We start from the raw sequence: 12,435 nt of genomic DNA, 5'->3' as shown, positions 1-12,435 counted from the left end.
AGCAGAGCTGGTGTACGCAGGGATGCGCAGAGCGCTTGGCAGCTGTCATGGTGACACGCCTGTTGATCCCGTGCCATGAACTGTCCGTACAGTCCGGTCTCTCCCTCCCTCTCACTATTTTTACTGCTGGTTGTTCACACCGTGGTTGAGATGTTGTCTAGAGGACTTGTGTTGGCAGGTCTGCCCAGAGTTGAGCATTGCCTGGCTGTCTTTTGGAGCGGGCGCTATACCCGGTGTCTATCCTACCGCGGGCGTCGTTCCACTACCTTTCTCTATACTATGTTTTACATGTGAAGTAACCGTATTTGCAGGTGTATATACAGGCATCTCTAGGCAGATCTGGGCTCCATGCACTGATACAAAATTAAGAGGTGGAAAGCATACAGCAATTCAGTATTTTTTTTTTTTTTTGAAATTGCACAGCGATGCACTTGAGTTACAGGTCTCAGAAAGATGAATTTTATAGCTTTCAGGAGCTAAACGAGCCCTCTGGGCGCTGCATTGCCCTGCAACCGTGCACGTGGGGCTGGGGCCGTGGTTTGGAGGAGCTTCACAAGAAGCAGCTCCTGCTGTAGGAGAGAGCACTGGCTGGCCGGCGAGAGCGTAGCTTGTGAATGACAACGTGCTGTCACATCAACACCACAGCAGAATTCTTTAACGTGATGTATTTCTGCCAGTGGCAATGAGTTAATGGCGTGATAAACCCGCTGAAGTTTGTTGGGTTGGGGGGTGGATGTCTAAAGGCCCCATCATGTGCTCTCGAGATGCTTTGGCACCCCGCGCATGCGTGACCCGCGCTCTGTAGAAACCTTCCTTTTTCTGTCTGTGCAAAAAGATGTCTGTAAATAAGAGCGATATTTGGGTAACGGTGTCTTTATCGTTCAAATCTCAAACCCCATCAACTTTCGAGGAGGAACACGTGTTTTTATGGCACAGACCCCTTTGCTGTTAGTATTTAATCTCCTCCAAATTGAATGATTAATGTAATGAAGGCGCTGAAACAGTATCCAGAATTTAGACTACAGATGTTTCGTATTTATTATGTTTCTAAGGGCTGAGATAAATATGGGAATAAGTGATACCATGTCTTTGCTTGACATTCAGGAGGCTTTGGCGTATCTGATGAGATACAGTTTTGGGGTTTATCTAAGTGCAGAGTTTGTACAAAAATGAAAAAGAGATGCCAGCAGCTCTTTTAGCACCTTCCCTCTCTTTTTTTTCCTCCTGTAAGAGTTGAAAACCATTTTTTGGTGGATGCATGGGCAAATCGTGGTGTTGACTGGGAGAGTGATGCTGCTCGGAGGGCTCTTTGCCAGAGTTGCCGGAGAGCCGCTGCTCCTCGAGCCCTGATGCTCGGCTGCTGGGTTCAGACTAGCCACAGGGATCCAGGTGTGGGATGCCCCCCCACTGTGGGGCAGGAGGCATGGGGGGGCGCCGGTTTTTGTGCCCCTCGGTGGGACATACAGTTCGTAGCCGTGTTGTGCTGGTATGGCTTGTAGCTGGGATGGCTGCGGTGTTCTTGGCTCCGTTGAAAGTCTCAGCCAGCTTTGGCGTCAGCCCGGAAGGCACTGGGCTCAGGCGGCAGCAGCAGCAGCCTGCCCTGGCGGGGAAGGAGGACACCCAGTGAAGAGCTGGGCCAGGAGCTGCTTATTTAGTCTTGATGGCAGCTCACGCAGAGCCCTTCAACCACTCTCTTAAGTATTAATGAGGCAATTTCCATAGAAACTGGCTCCCTGGTCAGGATGCAGAGGTGGATTTTGAGGGGTGTGCTGACAACGTGCCGGCCTCGCCACCGCTGCCTGCACTGTGGCCCTTAGCCTGCCGTTTGGGGTGGCGGGGGCTTGGGGCTCGGCCTCAAGCAGGGGCTCGCAGCCGCTTTCGTACTCTGTGTGAGCGGAGCTGGGCCCCATCCCGTGCTGCTGGAGTTGGTGGCAGTCGCCCACCTGCTTCGCTGGGCATGGGCTGGGGCTTTGCAGCCTGAGCTTTGCTGCCGCAGCGTGCATTGCATGCCGTGTCATATCCAACGTGTGATGAGTTGGAGAACATCCTCCGTGAGCCACCTGCCGTGCGGCGCATTGACAGTACCGATGGCTTTAAGAGGGTCTTTGGCACCTGGGTCCATCGTGGGTGCTGGGGGAAGCCATTGAGGTTTTGGAAAAGAATAGGAGGAAATTTTCAGACAGGCCGGCTCAGTCTTTGCCCAAACAGAGCTCCTGGCACAGCCCTGGTTTCTCAGTAATGCCTGGAGGTTTTTCCTCCTAAATGATCCCTGTGGTTCCTGCATGGTGCCGTGCCAAACGATGCTGGACACGCGAGTGTGGCCTGAGAGAAGGAAGGGCTCCGTCCTGCCGTATCCCTTTGTGACAGTTGGGTGTCCTAGTTGTTAAAGAAAAACAAGACCAAAAAAAAAAAAAAAGTAAAATAAGAGAATAAGTCACACCGTGGGCCATGTCACACCTGTTCTCTCCTCTGTCCCCATGCTCTCTGTAGGTTCGGCGTACCCCCCCAGCTGGCGCAGCGCCCAGGGAGCCCCGGACGTCTGGCAGTTTTCGGATGGAAGTTCAAGAGCACTTAAATTCTGAAAGGAGGTGAAGCTGGGGCGAGCGGCCGGCGGCGTCTCGGCGTCCGGAGGTGGCCTCTGTCCTGCTGGCTTGCCGCGTCCCTGGGAGAGCCTGAGAAGTCACCCGCTGAAGGCAGCGCTCCCCGGGCTCCTCCTGCCTGCAAGACTATCGTATTTATATTTTGTAATAGAGTACACACTTCTTTGGGGTTGTTTTTTTGTTTTTGTTTTTTTCTCTCTTCTTTTTTTATTTTCTAAAAACAAACAAACAAAAGCAAACCCACCCACCAAGGTCAAGGGCTTATTGATGGCTTCAACTGGCTCCTTTCCCCACGGAAAAGACTGTCTTGCTCTCGTGGACAACCTGGCCTGCTGGTTATCTCCATGACTTGCCATTTCTCAGAAGGCATATCTGATGTGACGAATTAAAAATAAAACAAAACAGTGTAGGTCTGTGGGTGGGTGGGAAATTGCCATAATAAATGTTGGAGCTTTAGGTTTTGTTTGCTCTGTCTTTAATTTTTAATGCTAACAAGGGCCAGGCGGCTGGTATGACTCTGTATTACCATATCGGCTGCAGAAAATCCAAGTGCTGAGTTTACAAAGAGAAAGCCAGGGCTGGCGTCTGCGCGAGGGGCTGCGCGGCCCCGCAGGGCTGGTGTTTCCCGCAGAGCTGGACCAGGCGTCGGGCTTACGGCTGCGGCACCCCAGGTCACGGCGAGCCCCTGTTGGTGTGTGGTGATGCTGAAGGGGGGGGGTCTCCCAGCCCTCCTCCATCGCCTGCCTTCTCTTGATGAATGCCGGCTGTCGTGTTACATTTCTGCTGTTAAACTGTGTACTTTTGGGGCCGGTGGGGTCCCTAATGTCCCTTAGTGTCTGCCCAAGGAGAACCGACGCCAGCTGGTGGGTTTCGGGAGGGGTGACAGCCTTGCTGCGGAGATGCCGTCAGTACCAGGGGATGCAGAGCCGTGCCCCGAGCTGGGGGACCAGGGGGAGCTGCATCGGGTTGGCATCCCAGTGTCTCCCACGGAGTGCTCCAGCCCTGGCTCAGCCTTCCTGCTTGCCAGTGACACTCCATCCCTTACTGGGAGCGGAGCCCTCGCCCAAGGAGCTTGCTGGTGTGGGGCCCAAGCACTTTGCTGAAGGGAAGATGGGTTAAGCGCATGCTTTTGTGCTGTCTCCGGTGGGATTTATAGGCTGTAGCTACTCGTGCCTGTGCCGGTGAGCGGGAATGGACCTTGTTTGGTGACAGAAGCCAGCTGGGTAGCAAGAGAGGTGCTGACCCAGCGTGCCGGTCGCAGTGGGACGGAGCCGAGTTGTGGGGCAGGGGCCAGCTGATTTACCTGCTTCATGTATCAGCTTCAGTCCCACTCCTAGGTTTACTCACCTCCTTTCTTAAAATCCAAGCGAGACACCCAGCCAGGGCGACTCTTTCCTGGTGGAATGGCCGTAGGGGAAGTGATGTTGCTTTTGCCATGGGTTGTGGTTGCTCTTTTGCTTTTTAAAATCCCAGGCTGTAGTTCTCCTGTCAGCCAGGACATAGCACAAGCACAGACACTTTTGTACCTTAAAGCTCAGCAAGGGGCTGGGTTGGGGCAGGCGGCAGAGGCACCTCCACACACTGTAGGGTCAGGCTGGGAGCCTGGGGGAACTTGGTGCATGGGCACAGGTTGACTCAAGGAGAGCTCTTTGCTGCCTTTTTTAAGGCAATTTGGTCTTTGAGGTCCAGCTACCCCAAAGCTGGCTGCACCCTAAGCCTGTTTTTTTAATCATTGGAGATGTTTTAAAAAATTCTTCCTATCCCCACCTGTGCTGCCACCTGTGTGTCTGCTTCTGACAGGGGGGTTGAGCCATGGACAGGTGAATCTTATTGCATTAATCAGCCCCATCAGCTCGGGGCTAACCGAGTTAGTAATTGCAAAGGGGGTTGCTCAGCTCTCTCCTTCAAATTGCAAACCAGGCATCACCTGGTACGTATCTACAGCAGGCCTGTAATGCTTACAATAAAGGGCAGCTGGGAGGCTGCTCTGTGAGGGTTTTTTGGTGTCGTGGCCAGCCTTGGGGGTGTCTGTACCCTTACTTTGCCTAAGCACAAGTAAAGCTCAGTGGGTGGATGGCTTCTGGGGTAGCCTGTTGTACTTTGGATGCTCTGCCATGTGGAACAAGTGGGATGTGCTCGGCTTTCTCTAGCTCAGGCCTGGCTCTCCTCCAGTGACCAGTGCCAGACAGGTGTTTCTCCCAGGAAAAGTAGAAAATAAGGCAGTGACAGCTAAATGTACTTTGCCAAGCGCAGAGAGGAGACGTTATACCTGTCCTTTCCTGAAGCATTGAAGGTAAAGTGAAATAATCCTTAAGATGTATATTTTTTAATGCAGGTGTTAATCCCCCCAACGCTTAGGACTTTAAAACATCTGTGGAATTTGTGTTGCCTTAAAGTTACAAATACATGTACTGACTGTGCTGGGAGCCTCTTGTGAGTGCTGGGGGCTCCTCTCCCTCGCTGCAAGGCCTGATCCTGCTCTGGGGTCTGCTCTGCTGTGGCCCTTGCAAGGCAACAGGGCAGCCCCAGCGTGAGGCCTTGGTGGAGCCACAAGGCTTTCCACTGCCACGTGTGACCCGGAGCACTCTGTGCATTCCTTAGGGTTATTCTTGGGATTTTTTTTTTTTTTTTTTTTTTTTTGTCTGGCCAGGACTTAGCTGCTGCAAAGCCCTTTGCTGTATCTGGGTGTGCAGAGGATCGTCAGCCATTGCATTACAGCGGCTTAATGAGTTTCTGCCAATTAACAGGAGTCAAGGCTTTCCTGTGAGGAGAGAGCTGGAAACCTGTTAGCTTCCAAGCTGGAGATTGCTCTGGTTTTGATGCAAGAGGGGCAATATTCCTAGGGGTCTTGTATTTTAGCATGTTCCCAAGGTGTGAGTCTACACATCGTGGTTAAAAAATGAAGTACGTTTGGGCTTTATGAAAAAACCAAAGCTCCGTAAATTTTGGAGTTTTTAATCAACTAAAGTGCTCTCTTTCCTGGTCCAGGGGGCTGAGATGAGCAAGATACCTGGGAATTAGCTAGCTTAGCTTTGATTTTTTTTTGAGTTTAAAAAGCTGCTTCAAACTTGAAGGCCATTTGACTGTGCTGTATTTTATTTCTAAGCACACTTTCATGACACTGAAGTGCAGCAGAGGTCAAGTCTTGTGTTAAGTCTGACTTAAAGTTTGCTTTCAAAATAATATATATTTTGGATTCATGATGCATTTGTGCTGTGGGCTTGTACAAGATGAGAAAGCTCGTTCCAGAAGGGATCTGAAAACAGATCTAAACCCCTGTGAATGAGATTTCAAGCAACCCTTCCCCCCCATGTTTCGTTTCAACCTCAGCTTGGTGTCAGCTCCCGCTGAGCGAGCTGTGGGGTCAGCAGCAGCAGTGGGCTCAGGAGCATCGTGGGGCTGATGGGATGGCAATGTGACTGTGAACGTGGAGGGAAGCACCAGCATCCTTGGGCTGCTGGAGGTTATTTTTTCAGCTATGCTGTTTACCCTGTACTTTTGTTTTGCATCTCACTTCTTCTTTTGCTGTGTGTGGTGGAGCTGTCTGGATGCTGGTGAAACCTGGGGTGAGCCTTTACCTGCAGATTTTTTGATGGTGAGGTGGACCTGTTAAACAACGCTGCCTTTCCAGGGCTCCCTGCTCTGGTATGATATTTCATGTGATCCTACTATAAATTATTATTGAGGACTGAGCTGAACACCCCCCATCCCCCCCCAGAATAAAAGTGGTACTCATTTGCTTTTTTTTTTTTTTTATTCTCCCCTTCCCCCTACTCCAGTTTTCCCATTTCAGATGTGATGAGGCATCGCCACTGGGTTGTACGTTGTATCTGCTTCAAGTCAATACATTCTTGCTGCCCCTCCATTCCAACAGCCCCTGAACCTCCTCTCCCCCTAGAAATCACCCTCTTAACATTTGCCATCTACAGGGGTCCAAATAATCAATTATTCCCAATGAAAGTTGGGGTTGGGGGGAGGACCACGACAGAAAAGCCAAACCCCAAATATGGCCCTTATTCCTGCATCTCACTGGATAGAGTTACACATCTGGTAGAGGCTTGTTCGTTGTTGCTATTACTTTTATTGCGTCTTTAGCAGTGATGAAGTTCAGATGGCAGAACCAGTGGGCCCCAATTTAATTTCGTCTGGCCTCCCGTAATGAGCACGAAGGGTTCCCCGGGAAATGCTGGCTCGGTGGCAGTTCCCGTGGGCAGGGGTGGCTGGCGTGCTGCGGCCATGGGCAGGAGTGCTGTGGCCAGCTGGACAGGGGAGAAATCTGGAAATAAGGATGATAATGGGTGGGTGGAGGTGTCTGTGCTGTGTGAACATCAAATCCTGCAGTGAGGTGGCTGGCCAGGCTTCTGGACAGGTAACTTTTCCTGTCAAAACCCAGAAGCAAGAGCAGGAGGTGGATTTCCACCTCTTTTGGTGGCTGGGGCGTGCATGCCGCGATGCTTTCCGAGGTTGCTCTAGTCCTGATGGCTCTTCCCTGGCGATTTCCATGACCCTCTGGGTTTTCAGTGGCGATGTATAGAAGCTCCCACCTCTCCCCCAGTGTCTGCAAATGCATGTGTCTAAGGGCTATACAGGATTCATTTACGGGCCTCCCATTGGTGGGATATGTGCATGCAAATTGAAGGTTGTATTTGGCTTCTCATATTCAGATCTATATTCCATATTGTGTTGACCAAGCAAAACAACTCAGCCCCCGTGCTGAAGAATGTGATGGACTGATGACTTTCAGAAACATACTGTAAATCAAGGAGGCTAATAAATACTTGCTATTAATAAAACAGGGCTACTGCCTTTCAAGTTATTTTCCTGTTTTACAACATCTTAATTTAAATGGCATGAAAAAGGCAATTCCCTTGGACCTTCCCTCTTCCCCCAGCATGGTTGTTGCTAAGCTTAACCTCCTCAGATGCCCAGGCAAGATGAGTTTTTCTTCTATGAGAAGGTCTAGATGGAGCAATAAGCCCCCTGCACAACCCCATGGAGCTGATGAGGGGCTGGCCCCAGTGCCAGGGTCCCCTTGGCCAGAGGTGGCCTCTCGCCACCAGTTCCTATGGGCTGGCAGAAGATCCCCTGAGCCTGTCCAGACCAGTGCATGGAAGAGCCTGCAGCCAAGAGCTGTACCACCTGCACCAGCTCACGCTAAAGCTTTAACGCTTCCCAGTTGCGAGCAAAGCTGCTCCAGGTGGTAAGCGCACAGCAGAGCATCCGCAGGCGGCTTAACCCTCTCTGTCGGGTCTCGCTGGGTCTGTACCCCGTCCTTCCCAAGAGGCTGGGTGAAGGTGCTGGTGGCCAAGGGCCTCTGGTGAAGCACAGCTGCAGGAGCAGAGAACGGGGCTGTGAACTTGCTTCTTGAATACCTGTAGCGGAGCTCGTAGTGCCTACGGGGGTGCCGGATCCCTCTAAATAGCTGTGCCCTGGGATGCTTCAGGCAGGGAGTGGAGGATGGAGCCCTAAATAAACTTTTATTTATTTTTTTCTTTGTGAGTGTCTGTCCTTTCCCTGACAACCTCTTACAGCCTTGCATCGGTGAGCAGAGCCCGGTGGCTCCAGTCCCCCTTCCCATGGGCTGAGGTTGTCCCCTGGCAGCCCTTGTCCCACAGCTCATCTCCAGATCCACCCCCCCCCCGCTGGTGGGCAGCATGGGCTCTGCCTGTCCCGCTCTCCCCAAACATGCTGCACCCCAAGTACTGTGTAGGGATAAAACATTTTTTTTTTTTTTTTACATTCTCCTTTCTCCTTCCAACAGACCTCTTCCCTGTGCTCCCCTGGGGTTCAGCTTTTCCATTCAGAGGCTTCAGGGAACAACAGCACTTGGGGAGCTGTTTTGCACCCGGCTGCTCCTGTTGGATTTTGCTGCCTAAAATCCCCTTTTAACTGTTTTTCTCTGCTTCCCCCGCCTCCCCTGCTGAAGAGATAGCACCTTCTGCAGCTGTAGTGATTAAAGGGGAGGGGAAAGAAACAAGCTTATTTAAAGTAGATCCTGGCAATATAAAATAAGGTGTGGAGGTGATGAATGATCCCAGGGTATATTAAAACAGGGGCTGGCATTTTCGACATCGCTCTTACCTGCAGCGTGTTTGAGCACCTCGGAGACCGGCTGTTTTGAAACACCGAGCATCCGCCCCTGGGCCCTAATTTGGGCAAGTTTAAAAACGTCCTCTGGGATTTAGTCAAGTCGTTGCTGTTTTCCTCTCCTGGAGACCCCAGTGCTGCCGTATGGATGCAGGGCTGGAAGGGAACAGGAGGAAGAATCCCACCCTGGCCCTGCTCTGCCTCCTGAGGGTGAGGGCATCAGAGAATGGGCACCCTGGAATGTGTGGGGATGGGTGAAACCTCCTTGGCCTTTAAATGCTTTTTAAAGGCTCTTGGAAGTGTATTCCCAGCATTGCTGTAAGAGGCAGCCAGGAGAAAGAGGGGAAGAGAAAAGAGCTCATTGCATGCAACTAGCAGGGCAGGCGCAGGGAAATTATGCATTTTTCTGGACTGGCTTATTCCCTTCTGTGTATTAAACATTATTTTAATATTCAAGTGACAATGTTTTATAATTAAGCTAAATGTAAGAGCTGGAGTACGCTGGAGAGCTCGGCTCGGTATGAGGAGGTGAGGAAGGTTTCCACCCGCTGCCCAGGATTAACCCCTGGTTGCAGCATCCTTCGCGGCTGTGCTGGCAAGTACAGTGCCTGGCTCTCGAACGCCAACACGCCCCGCACTTTGGCAAGTAAAACCTTTAACTCATAAAGGTTGTAATGTTAATACAGAAGAAAAGCCTTTTAAAAAATTACATTAGTTCACAGACATCTATTGAACTCATGAGGGGAAATCTAACCCCTGAGAGATAGAAACTAAAGAGCTGAGCCATAAACCAGTACGATAACATCCTTATTATAAGATGCAAATTAAGGGGCCCAATTCACTTTAAAAAAGCATTATGAGTATTTAATTTTTCTAGAGGGAATATCTCTGAAGTTGGCCTGTGTGTGGTTTTTTTGTGCTGTATACTTAAAAAAAAAAAAAAGTCAGGCTGTGAAGAAGCTGCTGAAGGCAGAGTGGAGGATTCTGAGTGGTGGTTTGGGTGTTGGAAAGTAGCTGGTGCTTATTGTGGGCAGGAGAGCATGTGTTCGCACTGGGTTTGGATAGGGAGACTGTGGCTAAAGCCGGCAGCATCATGGTGGGTTTCTAAAGCTGTAAAATGGGGTCTGAACATGCCCTGGAGTTTGTTGCCCGTCCAGAGCAGCTGGCTGTGTCCCCGTGCATCCCTGGCTGGCAGCTCAGTGCTGACGCTGGTGCCCTGTGGATGGAGGAGAAGCGCTCGGTGAGAGCCCATCTGAGTTTATTGACTTTCTGGGCAACCCGCGTCTCGCCCTTGGCATTGCAGCTCCTTCTGGGGGCGGCTGGGCTGCCGTGGTGCTGCCGACAGCGTTACGGGTCATAGAGAGCGTACAGTCTGGTGAGGGGAGCCTGGGGCTTTTGGTTGCCTGGCTTGAGGCACTTGTTCATGCTGGGACCAGTTTGAGGCTTCACCATATCTGCCGGGTTTGATTTTTCTGGCCTTTTCTTGTTTCGTGACTCTTTAAAAATTATTATATTTTTTTTCCCCACTGAAGTTGGAAGACTGTGTAATCACTGCTGTTGCTTTCGCCCTCATTGTTTGTCAGATGCTGGAGGTTAAAGTCTCAAGCCAGGAGAAGGACTTGGCACACAAGGTGGGGACAGCTGGGATGGAAGGGAGGGAGCCTCCAAGTGTTTGGTCCGCTCTCCATCCAGCTTTAGGGTTGAAAGGTCAAGACCTGTTCGAAAGACAAAGAAAACTCAGTACCCGTAATCTGCATCCTTCAAGACAAAAGGCCTGGTTCAGCCACCTGCGGCTGGAATTGTCTTTTCAAATGCAGAAAATAAAGCAAAGCCCCAGCCCTGAAAATTGCTCTTCAGGTGGGCGTTATACTGCTCTCCTGTGCAATGCGTGGAGGTCAAGGGTTGGGTGAAACAGAGAGACCAAGTAAATACATTAATTTGAAACCCAGAGATGAGAGTATTTGTTTTGCGAAGCTGTAGAGCATCTTCCCAATTACAGAGATGAAAGCTGGGATGGGACGGGGGCCACTGGCTCTAGACCCAGCCCTGCAGCTCAGCTTTGGGGTCAGGCTCTGTCCACACACCGTGGCTGCTGCCCTGGGTTTGGGGCACAAAATAATGGGCTTTTGTTGAGGGTGGGTTATTCGGCTGGGGAAAACCTTGGTCTCCAGCTGGACCGCAATGGCTGAGGTTGGACCGGGCATGAGCCACCCATGGAAACCTGTTTCTCATCCGACAGCTGCCTCCCTTATCTCCTTTCTGGCAATCAAATGCTTATTTGTTTCCAAACCACTGTTTACAATGAATATAACTTCTTTTTAAAGCTGCACAGATGCACACAGCCGGCAAAGACCATAAAATAGTGGTAGGTGATGCCTGCTGTCAGGTGCTGGGCTGGCCGGACCTTTAGAAATACAGACTCCTTGCTTTGAGTTTTCTTTTAAAAAGAAAATAAATCCACTATACCCTTCTTTTATCTTGTTCAGGAATCATAAATTTAGCAGGTAACAGGGTTAGTGGACCGGCTAGGCAGCTGTCCGGGGCCATAGGTTAGTTAGACTGGAAGTATTTATGGGGCTGCAGCTCAGCGGATTCCTGGTGGGGGGCTGTGCCAGCCAGGCACCACCGAGGGGGGCTCAGCGCTTGGTGCATGTAGGATTAAACACCTGTTCAACCAACCAACCAACCTTTCCTGATACAGCAGGCCATAAGGCCGTGGTAATCCTCCTGCAGGTATCCACAAAAAGAGGCATTTTATGAGTGTTTCCCCCCTCCTGTTCTCTCCTGGATCCCACACAGGAGCACCTGGAGCATCGTATGCACATGCCTGGCCAAAAGCTGCCTGGCGGCAGGGGCAAAGGGGAATTGCACTTGTTTCCAAAGTGAACTTTGTGGGCGGGCAGAGAGTAAATATCAGGACGATATAGCATGGCCAGACCCTGGTGATAATCTCTTGGTCAGGCATGCTGGCTTTTTCCATGCTGTGTCCCGGCTCGCTGTGCACCCCCTCAAACTCCCCCTCCTCTCAGTTTAGGAATAGGACCCTCGTAAATCCTTCTGACCTGGATGCTTTATCAGGTCCCCCAGCTTCTCTCTGCAAAACCACGGCGTGGGTGGCAGGGGCAAACATCTGCGCAGGGGATATCCTCCCGCTCCCGCTCCTCCGCGGCTGGCCGCTATCGCCGTCGGGAAGGCAGTTGTGGTTTCGTAGCTTTTTAGCTGCAAAATGAGGAAGGATGTTCTTCCTTGTGGTCTGCAATTATGGCGTAGATAGTAACAAACGTATTTCTGCATCCCACTCCAGATTCGCTCTCCTGCAGCCAGGCTGAGATAAGGGGCGATGTGTCAGAAAGCAAAACCCTGACCGTGAGCAAGTTATGGAAGTGATTGTAAAACCTTCTCGGGAGATTAAATGCAGGTCCATGCCTGGTTCTAGCGGCATTTGGAAATAGCATTTAATATCACACAGCACCTTGCTTTAAAGATGCCTAACAAACCAACAACCAAAAAACTCAGCCTCTCTTTCTGCCTGCGTTGCAGAGGTTGGGAATGCGAGGCCCTAAATCCAGCCTCCATCTTTAATCCCGGAAAATCTTCAGCTTTTGGGAGCAGGTGGTGTATTTGCCTTGCACGTGCCCCTTGCACACTGATGTTTGCACCACTGAAGCCTCAAAAGGCCCCAGGATTAGCACCAGCAAAAGGCTGGGCTTGTCCGTCACTGGGGATGCTCTGGAAGGGCTGCGGAGGC

At 51.0% G+C, this 12,435-nt stretch overlaps 1 protein-coding gene and 1 long non-coding RNA gene across 3 annotated transcripts in view; one reads left to right on the top strand and one right to left on the bottom strand.

Moving 5' to 3' along the window:
• BCL11A (BAF chromatin remodeling complex subunit BCL11A) overlaps positions 1 to 3,056 on the top strand; it is a 69,310-nt gene extending 66,254 nt beyond the window's left edge. For both annotated transcript variants that reach the window (XM_040612058.1, XM_040612057.1), the window contains exon 4: positions 2,491 to 3,056. In XM_040612058.1, the coding sequence (XP_040467992.1) occupies positions 2,491 to 2,582 (92 nt within the window). In that variant the 3' untranslated portion in view covers positions 2,583 to 3,056. The remainder of the gene's footprint in view (positions 1 to 2,490) is intronic.
• Positions 3,057 to 5,704: 2,648 nt separating this feature from the next.
• Positions 5,705 to 11,833, bottom strand: LOC121096244. The gene is made up of 3 exons (XR_005830415.1): positions 11,750 to 11,833; positions 8,682 to 10,402; positions 5,705 to 6,876 (listed from the first exon to the last, which is right to left on the bottom strand). It is a non-coding gene; the product is annotated as an uncharacterized LOC121096244 (long non-coding RNA).
• Between the last annotated feature and the right edge of the window lie 602 nt (positions 11,834 to 12,435).

Source organism: Falco naumanni, chromosome 12, assembly GCF_017639655.2.
Source record: "Falco naumanni isolate bFalNau1 chromosome 12, bFalNau1.pat, whole genome shotgun sequence".
In the NCBI taxonomy this organism is placed as follows: domain Eukaryota; kingdom Metazoa; phylum Chordata; class Aves; order Falconiformes; family Falconidae; genus Falco; species Falco naumanni.
The sequence above is the reverse complement of the archived record's forward strand: the minus strand, read 5'-3'. Positions and strand labels throughout refer to the sequence as shown.